Source organism: Silurus meridionalis, chromosome 26, assembly GCF_014805685.1.
Source record: "Silurus meridionalis isolate SWU-2019-XX chromosome 26, ASM1480568v1, whole genome shotgun sequence".
Classification (NCBI taxonomy): domain Eukaryota; kingdom Metazoa; phylum Chordata; class Actinopteri; order Siluriformes; family Siluridae; genus Silurus; species Silurus meridionalis.
The window spans coordinates 19,076,306-19,097,233 of NC_060909.1; the positions used below are offsets into that span (position 1 = coordinate 19,076,306).

Here is a 20,928-nt window from a genome sequence, read left to right on the forward strand (position 1 = left end):
TCCCTCGCTCCTTCTCACAGTCCAGACATGAATACATCCAGGATGCAGAAGGGGTTATCAGTAACCTCCCCGTCCCCTCATTCCCACCAGGAACATCTGCAGTGTGAGTGAGATCAGCTTGTGGACCTGTAACTGATTGTGTTGTTGTGTTCTTTTTATTTCACTTTTAACTGACACTGAATCTGGAAACTGGATGATGGTTTTCTCTGTACATGGAAATAAAAGATCGGTAAATGAATAAACTTCCACAAACATCTCTACATGTGAGTCATTTCAAATTTATTATAAAAGCAATACAAGAAGATGAGCGAGAAACCAGTGTGTTGAACATTGGAGAGGTAGAAGCCCAGGACCTGAGGTTTTCCTTTAGAAGATTTTACATTTATCTGATTTATACCATTGGGCAGTGAAGGGTTAACGGTCCAGCTGTGCTGGGATCTGACCTCACCACCTTCTAATCAGAGTTACCGTGCCCCTTACCACCTGCTTCCTCAAAAACACACCAAGACAACCACCTGTGATGTACCACAGGGCAGTGACATCTTTAGAGGAACGTGCTATCTGCCCTCTTTTGCGTACATAAGCTCAGAGATTCCCAAGTGATTGACATATAGGAGATACAAATAGCCAGATATGCTGCCTCATTGGCGCATCTTCTGAGGAGGAACTTGTTTCCAACGCAGCTATTAAAAAGCTGTTTCTACCCAGAAAATAAGGATCTACAATACTTAGCACTCAATATTATCCAGTGTTCAATTAATAAATGGTCCAGTCCAGAAATCCACTCCATTTCCATCCCTGGACCCCTGAGTTTGGCCTGAGCCACGTGATTGGATGGTGATTGCATTTCAGTGCAGCATCATTATAATGAAAGAGTTTAAACAATTAAAGTCTTCAGCAACCTAATCACAAAGCACTATAGGTCTTGATTTTCTGGTGCCGAGTCTCACGTCATGCTCGTGTCACATGAAAATGAAAGGTGATGACTACGAGTCGTTTACGAGAAGCAGTTTCACAGATTCATGGCATTTTTACAACAACACAACATAACTTTAGTTTTTTTTCTTCTGTTGAGCAAAGTTTCAGCCCAGCTTCTGAGTCATTAGTGAAAGTCCTGGTGATGAATCACAACAGTGCAGTAAAGAGCTCAGAGGTGGAAATGACCAACACACCAAAACCTTTCCTGGGGTTAAAACGTGCTTCTCTGCTTTCAAACATGAAATCAGCTAGAGATGAGAGAGATAGAGGCTTTAAACCCCATGGTGGCGCATGAAAGAATAAAACAACACGAGGGAGGCGTGGGGGGTGACGCTAATTCCTGCTCTCGGTTGTCGTTTTCCTCATTTTTTTACCCGGAAAAACAGCGCAGCGTTTTAAGTTTCAGTTTCTCGTAAACCACGTGACCTCGCCACCTTGGTGGGTCTTTCCCGCAACAACTTCCGGCTCCACCCCTCCTTGAGATGCACTGATTGGTCCGCGCGGACGAGGAGGCGGGAGGGTTATTACTAATGGCGGGTTGTGATTGGCTGAGGCGGGGAGCAGGGCGCGCTATGGAGACTGCGCGCTGTAGGAGGTTCAGGGACTCGGAGCGCCGCGTGTCGCGTTACAGACGTGTTATTATTTTATTATTATTGTTGTAGTTTTATTAGTATTCCTTTTGCGGGGACGACGCAGGGGACGAAGAGCAGCTGACGTGCGGGTAAGTGGAGACGCGCGAGCGTGTCACACTAAACCATAAACAACAACAGGATGTTGGCGTGTAAGAAGGCGGAAGTGACATGATTCCGAGTCTGACATTATTACACAGAGGACAGATTTAACGTGGTTCACGCGTTAGGGGGGAACGAGCTCACTGCAAGGTCCTGCGAGACACCGCGGTGCATTCTGGGGAAAAACACCCGTGCGCGTGTGTAATGTAATGTAATTAACTCCTTAATAATGCGTTATTACTCTAACAGTGTGTGATCAGTAACCTGGTGTGTGTGCTGCTGTTTCGGTAAAGTCATTAACGACGGGGTGGTGCGATGAAGCGTCTTCTGTAATTGATCTATTGTCTAGTACATTGTTCACACAAGTAATTCTTATTAATATCACCTTTGTTGAGAAACTACTTCTAGGGTTGTACATCGCACATGCATGGTGTGGGTGTGTGTGTGTGTGTGGGTGTGCGCACCTGTATACTGGTTGTGGTATTGCAGATACTGTACAGTGATACTGCAAAACAGGAAGATCTTTATACAGCTCTCCAGTCAGCAAATCGCAGATCAGCTGTACAATAAATCATAGCTCGAGAGCGTCTCTGAACTCCACCTATACGCCTCGCCTCGGGTTCCTGAGTTTCTGTAATTGATGGCCATCTCCATTAATCAATATGCTTTCCTGCTCAACGGGTCTGTAAAGAGCGGTGATTTGAGTTACCGTAGCTTTCAGCCAGATAAAACATTCTAATCGTTTCTGCGTGGTGTCTCAGAACCTACAGATGTGATGCCGTTAGTCTATTGGTGTTTGGAACATAAACCCGTTTTCTCCTTCCCAGCGAGGAGAACATTCGAGATGAGTCAGTGGCTCGAGCTACAGCAGCTGGACTCCAAGTTCTTGGAGCAGGTGGACCAGCTGTACGATGACAACTTCCCCATGGCCATCCGGCAGTACCTCAGCAGCTGGATTGAGAGCCATGACTGGTGAGGGAAAGGACGTTTATATATATATACACACACACACACACACACACACACACACACACACACAGTCAACCCACGATAATTCGTGGTTTGGAAAATTTTCAGGTTCTCATGTGGAACATAACAAACAGCAAGTTGCGGATTATCTTAAAATTCATGGGAATCCACAGGAGGGCCGAATGTTCAGGAGTATTAGGAATAACATTTTAAACTATGTCTATATGAGTTCACTAAGGTGTGTGTGTGTGTGTGTGTGTGTGTGTGTACATATATATGAGAGAGAGAGAGACAGAGAGAGAGAGAGATCATCATCATCATCATCAAATTTTATCTTGTTTAGCGAATTTTTAATAATATCTAACTTTGTATTAAAAACAGAGATGAGAACTATGGATGTTTAGACATGGCTCACACTCAGATTATTGTTGTAATAGTAAAGGAATATACATGGTGTCTGCCATGATGTCCTGCAGATGTTTTGAACCATGTCTTTGTTTATTTTACTGCTACATGTCTGTTTTTCCTCACTTACCCTAAATTACATTTGTCAGACAATCCAGAGAGACTTACAAGTGAGCTGTAATGGTTAAGGGCCATGCTCAAGGACAAGCGTTGAACTTGTGAGCTACCACCTCCAACTTTCAGCCTAAATAATAACTCGCTTGTCTGTATTTATTTTTTTATACATAAGCTTTTTATGAGTGGTAAAATTTTTTAGATTGTCCACCTCCTTTAATCGATTTCCTATAAATAAAATTGGATGTACGGGAAAATAGAAGCTATCAGAAGGGAGAAAAACGATTGTAAAAGCAGCCTTTCAGGTTCAACAGCATTCTGCCTCAATAACAACACACTGTGTACCTGCAAACAATCGTATAGCATCTAAAAGGCAGGTTCAGGTTATATACAGCTACCACTTTAAAAGACTGCAGGATAGACCAGGCAACATGCTCTTCATCCTCTGTAGCTCACACCCACAGGAGATAACCAACAAATCACTCGACTCATCGTTTGTGCATATGGCAATCTGCCTGATCATAACAGACCACAAACTTCTATAGTCAGACAATTATATAAAAAAAGAAGAAGGAACTAGAAACAGGGTGAAGAAATGTAAAGAGACAGCTCAAGCCGGAAACCGTGACCAGTTCTTCAGAAAAGACATCATAAATAAATGATGCTCGATCCATTCTAGCCACGGTTTTTCTTCTGCGCTTTTCACGCAGGGACCATGTGGCTAACGTGGAGAATGAGTCGCTGGCCACGGTGCGGTTCCATGACCTTCTGACCCAGCTGGACCACCAGCACAGCCGCTTTGCCATGGAGAAGGACTTCCTGAATCAGCACAACATTCGCAAGATCAAACGCAACCTGCAGGTCTGCAGCACACACCCGCGTCCCTCACTTCCTCATTTCCCATACACACTCAAGTCAAGTCAAGTTTGTTTATTTCTATTGTGCTTTTCACAACAGACATTGTCTCAAAGCAGCTTTACAGAATTTAACAGTGTGTTACCTCTGATGAGCAGCCGTAGTGACTCACACACTCGTGCACAAAAAGCAGAGGAGTGTGACTCCTAAAATATTTAAAAGCTCGTCATATCATGGTGTAATCATAGACGTCTTGGTGGTTTGATTAAAAAAAAAAAAAAAAAAAAGCTTATGTTATCGTTTTATTCTGCTCAGATTACCAGCATCATTGTGAGATAACCATCTCAGACGCTTCAAGCCCTCCCCAAAAAAATCACACACGTGCTGATCTGAGCATTTCCATGTATGTTTCAGACTCTGTTTGCGGATAACCCTGTCTCCATGGCCATGATCATCAGCAAGAACCTGAGTGAGGAGAGAAAGATTCTGGCAGCTGCACAAATCTCTGAGGTGGGAAAGTGAACCAAAAAAAAAAAAGGAAAGAAAAACATGGAGTGACTGTTTGGATCGTATGTGGATATGTAGCATTTATACGTCATGTCTGATGCAGAATTCGGCGCATAGTGCTCAGAGCGACATGATAATGGAGAAACAGAGAGAGCTGGACAGCAAGGTCAAGGACATCAAGACTAAAGTGCAGGTGAGGATTAACACCAAAGGTGTTTCTTTTGTTTCGAATCACCAAAATATGCATAAAAGATCAGTTTTCTGTAACGTTTTCTGGAAGGAGTCTCAGGTGCATAAAAAAGGAATAATTGTTTTCATATGCACCGAACACTTCTCCCACCCTCAGCACTTTCCTCTCACGTTTCCTGTCACTCAATCAGCCTCATCCGTTTTCTTAAGTCATTCATGCGTTGTGTGTAAAGTTTATAGTGACATTAGTGACCAATCATTTTTCTGTAAACCAGGAAACCGAGCAGAACATCAAGAACCTGGAGGATTTACAGGACGAACACGACTTCAAGAGCAAGACTCTGCAGAGTCACGGTATTTTCTCCTCCCACAACACACAACCCATTATGTCAGTGGTGGACCACTACAACTTAATTAAACAACTTTTGTACACCTTTATATTAAACACAGGGCATTTTATATTAAACACAGGGCATTTTATATTAAACACAGGGCATTTTATATTAAACACAGGCCATGAGGGCATTTTATATTAAACGCAGGGCATTTTATATTAAACACAGGGCATTTTATATTAAACACAGGGCATTTTATATTAAACACAGGCCATGAGGGCATTTTATATTAAACAGGGCATTTTATATTAAACACAGGGCATTTTATATTAAACACAGGCCATGAGGGCATTTTATATTAAACACAGGGCATTTTATATTAAACACAGGGCATTTTATATTAAACACAGGGCATTTTATATTAAACACAGGCCATGAGGGCATTTTATATTAAACACAGGGCATTTTATATTAAACACAGGGCATTTTATATTAAACACAGGCCATGAGGGCATTTTATATTAAACACAGGGCATTTTATATTAAACACAGGGCATTTTATATTAAACACAGGCTATGAGGGCATTTTATATTAAACACAGGGCATTTTATATTAAACACAGGGCATTTTATATTAAACACAGGGCATTTTATATTGAACACAGGGCATTTTATATTAAACACAGGGCATTTTATATTAAACACAGGGCATTTTATATTAAACACAGGGCATTTTATATTGAACACAGGGCATTTTATATTGAACACAGGGCATTTTATATTAAACACAGGCCATGAGGCATTTTATATTAAACACAGGGCATTTTATATTAAACACAGGGCATTTTATATTAAACACAGGTCATGAGGGCATTTTATATTAAACACAGGGCATTTTATATTAAACACAGGGCATGAGGGCATTTTATATTAAACACAGGGCATTTTATATTAAACACAGGCCATGAGGGCATTTTATATTAAACACAGGGCATTTTATATTAAACACAGGCATGAGGGCATTTTATATTAAACACAGGGCATTTTATATTAAACACAGGGCATTTTATATTAAACACAGGCCATGAGGGCATTTTATATTAAACACAGGGCATTTTATATTAAACACAGGGCATTTTATATTAAACACAGGGCATTTTATATTAAACACAGGGCATTTTATATTAAACACAGGCCATGAGGGCATTTTATATTAAACACAGGGCATTTTATATTAAACACAGGGCATTTTATATTAAACACAGGGCATTTTATATTAAACACAGGGCATTTTATATTAAACACAGGCCATGAGGGCATTTTATATTAAACACAGGGCATTTTATATTAAACACAGGGCATTTTATATTAAACACAGGCCATGAGGGCATTTTATATTAAACACAGGGCATTTTATATTAAACACAGGGCATTTTATATTGAACACAGGGCATTTTATATTGAACACAGGGCATTTTATATTGAACACAGGGCATTTTATATTAAACACAGGCCATGAGGGCATTTTATATTAAACACAGGGCATTTTATATTAAACACAGGGCATTTTATATTAAACACAGGGCATTTTATATTAAACACAGGCCATGAGGGCATTTTATATTAAACACAGGGCATTTTATATTAAACACACGCCATGAGGGCATTTTATATTAAACACAGGGCATTTTATATTAAACACAGGGCATTTTATATTAAACACAGGGCATGAGGGCATTTTATATTAAACACAGGGCATTTTATATTAAACACAGGGCATTTTATATTGAACACAGGGCATTTTATATTAAACACAGGGCATTTTATATTGAACACAGGGCATGAGGGCATTTTATATTAAACACAATAAAGAACACTGTAACTGGAAGTTGAGCTTGTGTGGGATGGAAGTACCACAGTGATGCACGAGCACATGAAAAGAATGTTAAGTGAAGATGAAGGTGAAACATCAGCACGGTGAGCACACGCTGTATAATCCTCATCATGTGAACATGGTGTAGTTTAATAAAGTGATATTGTGTAAACTGTATGTTTAAAGGTTCGTGACAGTCACACTGGATCTGTTCTGTCCATTCTGTTGTTTCTATAGCGTTTATCTGTAGTTTAACAGTAACGTATTTGTTTTCAAGTGTGATTTACATCCAAATGCTTGTTTTTAATGTTTTTATATTTATTTTATGCATATCATTTAATGATTATACAAAATTAAATTAATTATATATTCTAGATGCTTAATATCTTCACACCTGGAAAAAAAAGTTAAACAAAAATTGTCAAAACGGAGTTATATTACATTTTAAATATTTTTTTATCCGATTAATTAAAAATAGATTTGTCTGATTAATCGATTATCAAAATAATTATTAATTACTGCCCTAGTTGAGTAAAAAGTAAGATATTTGACTTTGAACTGCAGTGATGTTAAAGTAAACGTCCCCCCATTTTTCTGATTTTGCAGAGGAGCTGAACGGGACGATATCGAGGGACGAGCTGAATCGTGAGAAACTCTACCTCAAAGCCATGTTTATGAAACTCAATGATATGAGAGGGGTGAGACTGTTTTTCAAAGTGTGGTCCAGTGTTTCCATGACATCATACTATGGTCCATAACACTGTGCATTTTGTATTCTTGATATTTGGAAGTTGTATAATTGCAGCTGAGGATTGTTTGGCTAGCTAGCATTAACTCTGTGTTTGTGTGTAGGGGGTAGTAAGCCAAATGTCAGAGGTGCTAAACCTGGTGGAGCAGTTGGAGTACGAGTTGATCTCAGTGGAGCTCTCCGAATGGAAACGACGCCAGCAGATGTCCTGCATTGGAGGACTCACCAACGTCTGCCTTGATCAGCTGCAGAACTGGTAGGACACCAAAGTAACAGCACAGATTTGGGTATTTAGGCCTTCTCAATACACATGAGCTGGATATTCTGTTACACGTGTCAGGTGTTATCGTGTATTCTAAATAAACATGAACCAGGTATTTAGGAGTTCCCAAAGCATCAGACCCACAATTCCTAACTCACCTTTGCCAGATATTATTCCCAAGACACTTGTAATCCTAAACCACCTGAGCCAAATGAAACATTTTACCAGGTATTTAGGTAACCCCAAATCACCTGGGACAGGTATCCAGGTATTCCTAACATACAGCGGTTCTGAAAGCTCCTGAGACAGGCATTCATGTGTCCTTGAGACTACCAGCTTTCCATATTTGCCTGAGCCAGATTACAAGTTGTTTTCAGAACACATGAGCCAGCTATCCAAGTGCTTTCAGTACACCCAAGCTAGGTATCTTCCCAATGCACATTCCTGAGCTTCTATTCCAGATATTTCCACCACATCTGAGCTTGGTTTCCAGGTGTTCTAAATAAAAACCCCAAGCCTCTTATCCAGATGTTTTAGCCAAATCTGAGCTTTATCCAGGTATTCCCAACACTCCTGAGAATCTAAACCAGATGTTTCCATTACATCTTAGCTAGGTTTCCAAGTGTTCTCAAAACTAATGAGCCTCTTATCCAGATGTTTTAGTCACATCTGCATTGTTATCCAGGTGTTCTCAAAACTCCTGAGCCTTTTATCCAGATGTTTTCACCACATCTGACCTTGGTTTCGAAAGTGTTCTAATTATATATATACAGTGGTGTGAAAAAGTTCTCTTAGAAATGGCTTTATAACCTTTTCCAGACTGACAGATCGCAATTACTTACTTCCTCATTTGTTTCTGAATTTCTTTGGATCTCGGCATGATGTCTAGTTTTTGAGGATCTTTTGGTCTACTTCACTTTGTCAAGCAGGTCTTATTTAAGAGATTTCTTGATCTAGATTGTGAACAGGGGGGCAAACACTTTTTCACACAGGGCCATGTAGTTTTGGATTTAGTTTTCCCTCAATAATAAAAACCTTCATTTAAAAACTGCATGTTGTGTTCACCTGTATTATCTTTTACTAATATTTAAATGAGTTTAATTATCTGAAACATTAAAGTGTGACAAACATGCAAAAAAACACTTTTTCACACCACTGTATGTATATGTAAGAAGAACTGAGATGAGTATTCAGGTGTCACAGGACAGGTTCTCCAGGTGTTCCCAGTGTACCTGAGTGAGGTAATCACATTGTTCATTAGCACACCCTTTGCGCATGGCATTAGTTAAGATATACTGGTTCCTGCACTTTCGTTTAGGGAGCAGTGTTTATAGCCCAAAGGAACATGTTACCGATGTTCGAGGAAGTTACTCAACTCAGTCACAATGTTGCAGGAAGTTACCCAACACAGTCTGGTTTGTTGTACGAGAACAGAGTGCCATTTTTAAACTGAGGGGGAAATCTCTCTCTCTCTCTGTTGGTGTGCAGGTTCACAGGGTTGGGTGAATGTCTGATGCAGGTTTATCAGCAGCTGAAGAAGCTTTTGGAGCTGGAGCAGAAGTATTCGTACCACCAGGATCCCATCACCCTGAGCCGGGGCTCACTGGAGGAGAGAGCACTTACGCAGCTTAAAACACTGATCACCAAGTAAGGCTCCTTGTTTATCAGTGTGTGGATCGATCACATTATACACACTATAACAACTATCATTCACAGTGTTCTGAGGTGTTCCAAAACACCTGAGCCAGTTATCCAGATGTTCCTAAAACACCTGAGCCAGTTATCCAGATGTCCCTAAAACACCAGAGGCAGTTATCAAGGTGTTTCTAAAACACCTGAGCCAGTTATCCAGAGGTTCCTAAAACACCTGAGCGGGTTATCCAGATGTTCCTAAAACACCTGAGCTGGTTATCCAGATGTTCCTAAAACACCTGAGCCAGTTATCCAGGTGTTTCTAAAACACCTGAGCCAGTTATCCAGATGTTGCTAAAACACCTGAGCCTGTTATTCAGATGTTCCTAAAACACCTGAGCCGGTTATCCAGGTGTTTCTAAAACAACTGAGCCAGTTATCCAGATGTTCCTAAAACACCTGAGCCGGTTATCCAGATGTTCTGTAACACCTGAGACGGTTATCCAGATGTTCCCAATACACCTAAACAATATCTAAAAGAAACACTCCCAGAAAAAAATGACATAGCGTAGTCTGAGTGTGTGTGTCTGTGTGTGCGTGTGTGTGTGTGTTATAGCTCCATGGTTGTGGAAAGACAGCCCTGTATGCCCACTCAACTACAGAGGCCACTGGTGCTAAAAACAGGTGTTCTATTTACTCTTAAAGTCAGGTATGAACACGCACTACACCAGGAACTCCTGGATAATACACAGTAAAATAACAATGTAGAAGGTGAGCAGGTTGTAATGTTCCCCTGTGCTGTTTCCAGACTGCTGGTGAAACTTCCGGAGTTTAATCACACCGTTCGCGTAAAAGTGCATCTGGATAAGTGAGTCCAGTATTCAGCTTATATTTATAAATCTAATGACAGATTTACACGTTTTTTTATTACATGACTTCTTCTTTTTCCCCAGAGACGTGACGGAGAAGAGAAAAGGGTAAGATTTTGAACATCTGGTAGAATCATACACACTTTACAGTAGAATACGGCTGCCCAGGAACGAAACTCGAACCTGTTTCCTGAATTCCTGGCTTGCTCTTCCTGTCTCCGTCTCCAGTTTCCGGAAGTTCAACATCCTCGGTACAAGCATGAAGGTGATGAACATGGAGGAGTCGATCGGGATGGCTGCTGAATTCCGACACCTGGTACAGAAGATGAAATATACATACAGTCTCATTATTGCGGTACCTAATAATCTTTTTATAAGCTCTTTTTTTTGGGTTTTAATTAAAACAGCAACTGAAAGAGCAGAAGGTGGCGGGAAACAGAACAAACGAGGTAACGTTTCTCATCAATTCCATCATTTACTGACAATCAGACCACTGTTCTAAAAACTAAAACTGAAACCGAAACTAAAACTAAAACTAGCCACATGTGCTGTAATGCTCAGTTTGTGTGTGTGTGTGTGTGTGTGTGTGTGTGTGTGTGTCAGGGCCCTCTGATTGTCACTGAGGAACTACACTCTTTCACATTTGAGGCAGAGCTCTGCTGGACAAAACTAGTCATCAACTTCGAGGTGAGGAATAAACTATACATAAAAATATACACTAAATACTATATATACACATACAGACACACACAAAGAAAGATTAGCTGAACATCCCATTCCACATTCAGATACAATAACCTCCACTCTTCTGGGAAGATGTTCCACTAGATTTTGGAGTGTGCTGGTGGAGATCTGACAGGGGTGTTAGATGAGGTGAGGTGAGGTGAGGTGAGGTGAGGTGAGGTGGCCTGCAGTCAGCCTTCGTGTTCAATGGGGTTTAAAGCGCTATAGAAGAAGATCCATCCCATCTGAAGCAGATCTTCAAGAAGTTTGTTTTGTGCACAGGAGCATTGTCTTGCTGGAACAGATTTGGGTCTTCTAGTTCAAGTTAAGGGAAGTTTTAAGCTTCATCGAACCATCGTGGAACATCTGTATGGGATGGAGATAAAAAAGAGAGAGAGGAGAGATGAATTTAGGCACCGATGGAAAGAGATGAAGGAGATGCATGAAAATCAGAACACCACATGAAAATTTTAATATTTGACTTGTTAGTCGTATCGCTAGTGAGCGCAAGATCGAAAAGTCAAACCATCGTAACTCAGGGACTACCTATATATTTATATATAAATATAAATAATGAAGTCTAACAAGCAATAAACAATAATAGCAATTTTGTGGATATAAATCATATTTTAAAAATAAATTATTATATTGATTTTATATATCCAACAACTTTTTAGGAAGTGTTTATGTGAAAGTCTGGACATAAATATAATCTAAGTTGTTGTTTTTAATTTGTTGTTACAGAATTTAAATGAGATATTACATTGTTTGAGGTAAAGTTCTTAAAACTTGTGGCTGTTATTAATTTTTTGACAATTTTTTCCTGAGGTAATTTTCTCTCTTCAGAAGCAGAAGCTAACAGGCTAACTTACCCAACCCGGTGTGTCGCTCGCGCACGAGTCGGTTCTTTCAATCGGTTCTTTTGTTTCTAAGACAAAAGACTTTCAAAGAAAGAAAGTTATTTCACCAGTCTAAACAGCACATGCTGTGTCGTCTCTTGCTGCAATTGTACTTTATTGTTTATTACTTTTATTTGATCCCAACGTCGAAATGATCAAAAACTTTGTCTTGTTTCAGAAATAAAGCTAATAAAACGCTTTTGAAACCGAAGGAGTCGACCCTCTTGATGAGCCGATTGAAAACAATCATGGCCTCTTTTTCTTTTCATTTTATTTGTGTGCGCGGTGAAAGCGCATATTGCCACCTAGTGGACTGATAAAGAACTGTCACTGACACTGCATGAACAGAGAGAACCATAGACTGTAATGATCGCAGTTATCTCCTAGTGGAGGGCCATCAGGGTCAGCAAGTCCTTCTCTGCTGGCCTAAACTCTTTTACAATCACTGACTTACGTTTTAATATGTTTTTCCATGAACATGTATTTAATTATTCCCAATAGTCTATTCTCTTAATATCATAGCGTTTCTCTCAGTTGCACTGCTTCCAGTAGTGTATATTTAAGTTTCTATCCAATCAGATTTCAGCGTCACATGTTGCCAGGGTCAAAGAAATCTGCCTCGAGGCTTTCAACAGTCCGACGCCTCTAGCTTCAAATACACGAGAATCAGTCTATTGCTGTAACCAATCAGATTTCTAGTCGCTGACTGCGAGGCCTGGATGGTCAGGGAGCGCACTAGTCAGAGCTCACAAACTGCATCTGTAGCATAAACTCAAATATACGACCGAGAGAGGAAAAGAAATGGATTTGGTCACAGATACATTTACAAGGACATTTATAAGACACATTTTCTAAGAACATCTGGACATCATAAGGAACAGTCAACCAAACGGTTCAAAACAGTTGTTAAGTTTTTTCATGTACCGTTTATACTTTTGCGTTTTCTTTCCTGAAAAATAAAAAACGATGTCTTACATTGAATATTCAGAATCAGAAATGATATTTTTTTACCTCAGGAATGAATGATTCTGTGAAGGTTTTACGTTATTTTTGGATAAAATTCTTCATCATTGTGATCATGTGTTTCTCTGATGTCAGACGTCGTCTCTGCCTATCGTGGTGATCTCCAACGTCAGCCAGCTGCCATGTGGTTGGGCCTCTATCATGTGGTACAATATGCTAACCTCGGACCCCAAGGTAAGCCACGCCCCCAGAATTTGTTCTAAACGTTTCTGAAAATTCCTTTAAATGTTCTTTTGTCTTTTTTTTTTCGTCTAGAATCTGTCGTTCTTTGTGAGCCCCCCCTCAGTGAGTTGGGGTCAGCTGTCCGAGGTTCTGAGTTGGCAGTTCTCCTCCATCACCAAGCGAGGCCTGAACGCTGAGCAGCTGAGCATGCTGGGACACAAACTGCTGGGTGAGTGCAGTTTACCGAACACAGGTGGAGACCTTTCCATCTCGCGCTCGTTTTATACGGTACAGTACCCTTCCTGTTTCACCCCCACAGGTCCTAAAGCAGCCAAAGACCCTGAAGCTCAGATTCCATGGAACAAATTCTGTAAGGTACGAAGAGTAAACTCTTTAATCCGGTTTATATACGGATTCAGATCAGGTTATTTTTTTGAATAAATAATAAATGCTCCTGCAGGGAGGCAGTGAAAAGAACTTCACTTTCTGGTTGTGGATCGAGGGAGTCCTGGACCTGATTAAGAGACACCTCCTGAGTCTGTGGGACGAGGGGTAATCTTCACCTGTTTTAAACAAATCATTTATTTCCTCGTGTTCCTCCACCTCATATGCTCTTCATTGATCCACACTTTTTGTCTTGATTGTATTTTCTCGTTCTGTCTCCGTCACAGGTACATTATGGGTTTCGTGACTAAAGACCGCACTAAGGCGCTGCTCAGTGATAAAGCTCCTGGAACTTTCCTCCTGCGCTTCAGTGAGAGCAACCGAGACGGAGCCATCACCTTCAGCTGGGTCGAACACACCCCCAATGGTGAGAGACACGCTCACAATCTGTGTTTGTGTCAGTACATGAGTGCTTATAAACATGGGTGCTGATGATAAGCTGCATTAATCCAACCTTACCCGATATGTGTGTGTGTGTGTGTGTGTGTTTGTGTGTAGGTGAGCCTCAGGTGCGCTCGGTCGAGCCTTACACTAAGAAAGAGCTCTCAGCCGTGTCTCTGGCGGACATTCTTAGAAACTACCGAGTGATGGCAGCCGATAACGTCCCTGAAGATCCCCTGCGCTTCCTCTATCCGAACACACCAAAAGATGATGCCTTCGGCAAATATTACTCCAAACCTACTGACAGTGAGTGTACAATAATATGGTGTAGTACAATACAGTAAAGTATACTGGGGTGTGACCATATATTGTAGCATAGTATAGTATAATGTATTCTAATAGAGTGTAGTGTAAAAGTATAGTAAGTGTCATGGGTTTCACCCGGAGGTCAGCAGAGGTACTGCAGGGAGTCTTGAATCAATGTTGAATCACAGAATGCAGTGTAATACGGTGTAGTGTAGAGTAGTGCAGTGTAATACGGTGTAGTGTAGAGTAGTGCAGTGTGTCTGGTGTAGTGTAGAGTAGTGCAGTGTGTCTGATTGTAGTGTAGAGTAGTGCAGTGTAATACGGTGTAGTGTAGAGTAGTGCAGTGTAATACGGTGTAGTGTAGAGTAGTGCAGTGTAATACGGTGTAGTGTAGAGTAGTGCAGTGTGTCTGATTGTAGTGTAGAGTAGTGCAGTGTGTCTGATTGTAGTGTAGAGTAGTGCAGTGTAATACAGTGTAGTGCAGTGTAATACAGTGTAGTATAGAGTAGTGGATGTAATACAGTGTAGTGCAGTGTATCACAGTGTAGTATAGAGTAGTGGATGTAATACAGTGTAGTGCAGTGTATTACAGTGTAGTATAGAGTAGTGGATGTAATACAGTGTAGTGCAGTGTATTACAGTGTAGTATAGAGTAGTGGATGTAATACAGTGTAGTGCAGTGTATTACAGAGTAGTGGATGTAATACAGTGTAGTGCAGTGTATTACAGTGTAGTATAGAGTAGTGAATGTAATACAGTGTAGTGCAGTGTTATACAGTGTAGTATAGAGTAGTGGATGTAATACAGTGTAGTGCAGTGTATTACAGTGTAGTATAGAGTAATGGATGTAATACAGTGTAGTGCAGTGTATTACAGTGTAGTATAGAGTAGTGGATGTAATACAGTGTAGTGCAGTGTATTACAGTGTAGTATAGAGTAGTGGATGTAATATAGTGTAGTGCAGTGTAATACAGTGTAGTATAGAGTAGTGGATGTAATACAGTGTAGTGCAGTGTAATACAGTGTAGTATAGAGTAGTGGATGTAATACAGTGTAGTGCAGTGTAATACAGTGTAGTATAGAGTAGTGGATGTAATACAGTGTAGTGCAGTGTAATACAGTGTAGTATAGAGTAGTGGATGTAATACAGTGTAGTGCAGTGTATTACAGTGTAGTATAGAGTAGTGGATGTAATACAGTGTAGTATAGAGTAGTGGATGTAATACAGTGTAGTGCAGTGTAATACAGTGTAGTATAGAGCAGTGGATGTAATACAGTGTAGTGCAGTGTATTACAGTGTAGTATAGAGTAGTGGATGTAATACGGTGTAGTGTAGAGTAGTGCAGTGTATTACAGTGTAGTATAGAGTAGTGGATGTAATACAGTGTAGTGCAGTGTATTACAGTGTAGTATAGAGTAGTGGATGTAATACAGTGTAGTGCAGTGTATTACAGTGTAGTATAGAGTAGTGGATGTAATACAGTGTAGTGCAGTGTAATACAGTGTAAGTCAGTGTAAGAGTAAGTTTGCACAATGAAACAATATTGATATCACAATAAATGATGTTTATTACACATTTTTTTGATGATAAAGTTGTATATTTAATATGTGCACTATGTACATTTCCACACATCACAAGTTTGCAATAAACTCTGCTGTGTGTGTGTGTGTGTGTGTGTGTGTGTGTGTGTGTGTGTGTGTGTGTGTGTGTAGAACACGAACCGATGGAAGTGGATAAGAAGTCGGATGATTACATCAAAACAACGCTCATCTCCGTTTCAGAAATGTGAGTCGCATCTGTCATCTATTAGTATCAAACACACACACACACACACACACACACACACACACACACACACACACTTTTGGATGAATTTGTTGTTTAAGGTTCACTCAGAGTGAATATGAAGTACACGTTGCTTAATATCAGTGTTTGTCTTTTGTTTACACATCCATTGATTACACGATCACTGGTGCTCATCTACTGTATTTAACATTTATACGATGTTACAGCACATTCATAGCAGAAGCGATGTACACTGTATAGCCAAAGGTATCAAGAAACCACACTTATAATAATTCCCAAGAACTGTTTGAGACACATTTCTTGGGAATTATTATTCTTGGGACACTTGCACAAGATTGGAGACGCCCAGTTGTATACGACGTCTTTGGATGCGGGAGCATGAAATTGATCCTTTACTCAAACCTGTTCCAGCACGACAAAGCACCATAAAGATATACTTTACATGGCAGTGGAACATCTCCTGCTATAGAGATCTGACCGTAACGCCAAAACAAAAAAGCACATACCAACTATATATTCAGGTGTCCACAAACTTTTGGCCACACAGCGTATTATGTAAGATAAGGACAGTATGTTTAAGTAGAATTGGTCAGGGATTCATGCTGAAGGTCAGCTAGCATATACTGGTATTTTTTTGGTCTCATTATGGAGCTGATGGTAATGTGTAACTGAGGACACGTATCGCTTACAAGCCACAGGTTTTATAGTAATAATAATCATCATTTTCAGCAGATGGTAAAGTGTGTATGGTTAACATGCTGCTTTCGACTAAAGGTCGTAACTCGTAATCTCCAACCTCCGACTAGGAATAACCAAAGAAAACAACATAACTCTGAATTCCAACAAGTGAACCATGGATGGTCTCCTCAACACCAAGTTCATCAAGTGACGCCACATCCACCAGGCAGCTCACAGTACGAACAGTAAACACAACCTCTAACCTGAATTACACTGTACACACTACATGTTTGCTAACAAGGTGATTCTTAAGGAAAACCATTAATGAGAAAACATTTTCGTTTAAAAAAAAAATAAAGAGAAAGAAAGAAAACAACCTAAAGAACAGCAGGAAATATCTACACGTCAGTGGTCCGATCTGAAAAGAGTCAGACGCATCGCAGGAAAAGACGAAGCTTTTTATTCCGTTTTAGATTTATTTACTTACATGTTTCGTACATTGTTTGTTTGCTTGTTTGTTTATTTATTTCTAAGTACGATTCAGTTTCTGATGACAGTGAGAACGTTTACAGCAAAGTTGGAAACCTGTGTGTCGATTTAAAAAAAGAGGAAGAATCCAGTGAAAAGTGAGAAAAATCCGATTTAGTTTTAGCGATATGGATATATACTCAATTTACTCAACATAAACGATAATAAAAAGAATTTACCGCATTTGATTAGCTTTGTTTTATTTGTATATATTTTTGCGAGGCGGAAACCAAACAAACTTGCGGTCTGCCGCTTATTATGTGTGTGAGGGAACTCTAACATCATTCTAACCTAAAACAAAAATTGCGTTCGGTACACGTGTGTTCCGCTACACTCTTGGTAGACGTTAAAACCGCATTAACTTCGGTTAATGATGAACGTTTCTCCCCCCACATTCTGTAGCTCAAACTCACAAGGTCGAAAAACGGCATGGTTTCCGAGCTCCCACTTCCCGTTTCCTCTGAGGTAAGATGAATGCGGTGCGAAAAAAGCCCTCATTTTGTTTGTGTCCGCAGGAAATCGCAAGATTTCAATGACACCATGATGCCACTGTCGCCGGAGGAGTACGGAGAATTAGAGCGCATGGTGCAGCACACTCAACCACGTACTTAGTAGATACTTCACCATCTGTTTCACGATTTTACACGATTGCTCTGTTGTAAAGGTTAAGGGCCTTGCTCAGGGGCCCAGGAGTGGGAGTTTGGTTGTGCTATGGCTTTGATTTTGTACATTTTATTTAAACTGATTAAGTCGAAGCTGGTGCTTTTTATAATTAGGAATTTTCTTCTTTTCTTCAGACTCGTGATCTGACCGGAGATCTTGGAGAGGTAAAACCAATTCTTTTATGTTTTCAAACAAAATCAATAAGAAATGTATTTGATCATAACCAGTCAAGTCGAGACTGTGAAGTCGAAAGTTTGTGGACACCTGACCATTGAACATCCCCATTCCACATTTTGTTCCCCTCTGTTCTTACAATAAGCTCCAATCTCCTGGGAAGATGTTCCAGTGGTAAGGAGGTAAGGAGGTCAGGGGTGCAGTCAGCGTTCACATTCATCTAAAATGTCTCTGTAGCAGGAGATCTTTCACTCATGCCACTGCATCGGAAGAAAACACAAAGTGTGTGCCTCCAACTTTGGGAACAGTTTGGAAAAGAAGCACATCTTCTTCTTTCGGCTGCTCCAACTGCGGTCTTCACAGCGGATCATCCGTCTCCATTTCCCCCTTGTCCCCTACATCTGTCTCTTTCAAACCAACTACCTGCCTTCTCTTACCACATCCATAAACCTCCTCCTTATTTTTCCTCTTTTCCTCCTTCCTGGTGGCTCCATCCTCAACATTCTCCTACTGATATACCCCATGTCCCTCCTCTGCACATGTCCAAACCATCTCAATCTCACCTCCCTCACCTTGTCTCCAAAACGTCCTACATGCGCTGTCCCTCTAATAAACTCATTTCTTATCCTGTCCATCCTCGTCACTCCCAATGAACATCAACATCTTCAGCTCTGCTACCTCCAGCATGTACCTCCACCTCTAGCAGGCTCTTCTCCACCTACTCCCTACTCTCACCACAAATTACAATATCATCCACAAACATCATAGTCCAGGGAGACTTCTGTCTGACCTCATCCTTCAACCTGTCCATCACCACTGCGAATAAAAAAGGGCTCAGAGCCGATCCTTGATGCAGTCCAACCTCCACCTTGAACCAGTCTGTCGTACCTACTGCACACTTCACTGCTGTCACACTGTCCTCATACATGTCCTGCACCACCCTCACATACTTCTCTGACACACCAGACTTCCTCATACAATACCACAACTCCTCTCTCCACCCTGTCGTACACTTTCTCTAAATCCACAAACACACAATACAGCTCCTTCTGACCTTCTCTATACTTCTCCATCAACATTCTCAAAGCAAATAATGCATCTGTGGTGCTCTTCCTCGGCATGAAACCATACTGTTGCTCACAGATGGTCACCTCTTCTCTCAGCCTGGCTTCCACTACTCTTTCCCATAACTTCATGGTGTGACTGATCAACTTTTTTTTTGTGCCAAGCACTGAAACGGTGTCGTAGAAAAGTGTGCGAAATGAAATGAGCAGTTTTTCTTGTTCACTGTTTCCAGAGTGTGAAATAAACACTATATTTGGGTTTTTCCAGTTGATGAATGTGTTCTAACCCGCCGCTGCGTCCTTCTCTCCGGTGTCCAGCTGTACTGTAGCCTGCCGGGCGAGTGACGATCAGACAGAGCCAAACCGTCCCCTCATCCGTCCACCTCGATCTACAGAACACCAGGAAATGGAGCACCTGAGCTTCAGATCGTCCTGCGGCGTAAATTCACACCATGCTGAAAACGTTATAACGGGGAAAAAAACCATAATAAGGATTTTGTTCTGCACCTTATGTGATAAAAGCACTTACTCGCTTCTGATGCACCTTTTTATTCCTTTCGCCTCTGAAATCGGACCGGAGAGTCGCCCCGGCTCCAAACATATAAAAATTGTTCAAGCTTCCTGTGCCTTTAAATACATTTATTTTGTATTTAAAAATAAATAAATCAATAACGAGATAGTTATAACCTGTGGTAGATCAGACACTGTACACTGAAATTTAAATATTGCTTTGCTAATAGCATTTTTACGTTTTGAGTTTGTCAAATTTAATTTGATCATCGCCATGGTTACCATGTTGTGGGAAATGCCTTTTTTTTTGAGGCACAAATTTCCCATTGTTTGTTGATGGAACAGTTGCGTGTCGAAACCTGGAACAAACAAAGTAAAAGGTCGGAACGTCGTGCTTTGGGAAATGTTGACTTTTATTGGATCTTTCATTCTGGTGAAATAAATACTCGCGTGTAACACCACCGCACCGCGTCACAAACAAACATTCATATAGAGGTTTGTATATAATATAGATTAAAATAAACATTACATTCAGTCGTAAACACACCCGGTGATTGGTCAGAGTGCGGCGTGTCGCTAGATTAGATAGATTAGATCCTGCCGTCCGATTAGACTTCCTCATGAATATTGCACTCGTCTTTGCAAAACGTACACGCTTCTTGTGCTGCTTTTGTTTGGGTTTTTTGTCGGTTGCCTTCGTGTTATACGGGACGAACGTCTCGGCAGCCTGGATGCACGTCGACGACGGATGTGTGGAGATATGCGAGTGCTCTCCAAAATTATTGGCACCCTTCCGGACGAGTGGATGAGAAATCGGTGTAGGCCAGGTTCAACAAAAAATACAAATAAAAAGGACAGACGAGACGATTTTGAAATTCATAGCAGGAGGGGGAGCAATAATTATGGAACGCATCCTCTGTAAGCCTCGGTGCATCCAGGCTGCCCGTAAATGTATCATGTTTTTTGTGTTTCAAGTCATGTCCAGCTACATAAATAAATAAACAAACACACAAACAAACAAGTCAACTGTTGTGTATTTGATTTGGTCTTTACCTCGTCCCTGCCTTCAACTTCTCTGTTCCCTACAACGAACACTTTC

At 40.6% G+C, this 20,928-nt stretch overlaps 1 protein-coding gene across 12 annotated transcripts; it reads left to right on the plus strand.

Moving 5' to 3' along the window:
- The first annotated feature begins 1,538 nt into the window (after nucleotides 1-1,538).
- Nucleotides 1,539-19,994, plus strand: stat1a (signal transducer and activator of transcription 1a). 12 transcript variants are annotated; one of them, XM_046840454.1, is made up of 27 exons: nucleotides 1,539-1,699; nucleotides 2,537-2,681; nucleotides 3,908-4,058; nucleotides 4,467-4,562; nucleotides 4,663-4,752; nucleotides 5,024-5,102; nucleotides 7,563-7,654; nucleotides 7,809-7,960; nucleotides 9,455-9,613; nucleotides 10,215-10,307; nucleotides 10,407-10,466; nucleotides 10,552-10,575; nucleotides 10,696-10,783; nucleotides 10,875-10,916; nucleotides 11,071-11,154; nucleotides 13,188-13,286; nucleotides 13,368-13,503; nucleotides 13,594-13,649; nucleotides 13,735-13,826; nucleotides 13,946-14,085; nucleotides 14,217-14,405; nucleotides 16,119-16,191; nucleotides 17,019-17,135; nucleotides 17,934-18,003; nucleotides 18,216-18,245; nucleotides 18,401-18,437; nucleotides 19,588-19,994. In XM_046840454.1, exons 2-26 carry the CDS (start codon nucleotides 2,554-2,556, stop codon nucleotides 18,431-18,433), a joined length of 2,373 nt encoding a protein of 790 aa, XP_046696410.1. In that variant the 5' UTR covers nucleotides 1,539-1,699; nucleotides 2,537-2,553; the 3' UTR covers nucleotides 18,434-18,437; nucleotides 19,588-19,994. The 12 variants fall into 12 exon arrangements, with proteins under 12 accessions (XP_046696410.1, XP_046696418.1, XP_046696415.1 ...); XM_046840462.1 differs by lacking the exon at nucleotides 18,401-18,437; XM_046840459.1 differs by lacking the exon at nucleotides 18,401-18,437 and having other exon boundaries at nucleotides 19,638-19,994.
- The last annotated feature ends 934 nt before the right edge of the window (nucleotides 19,995-20,928 follow it).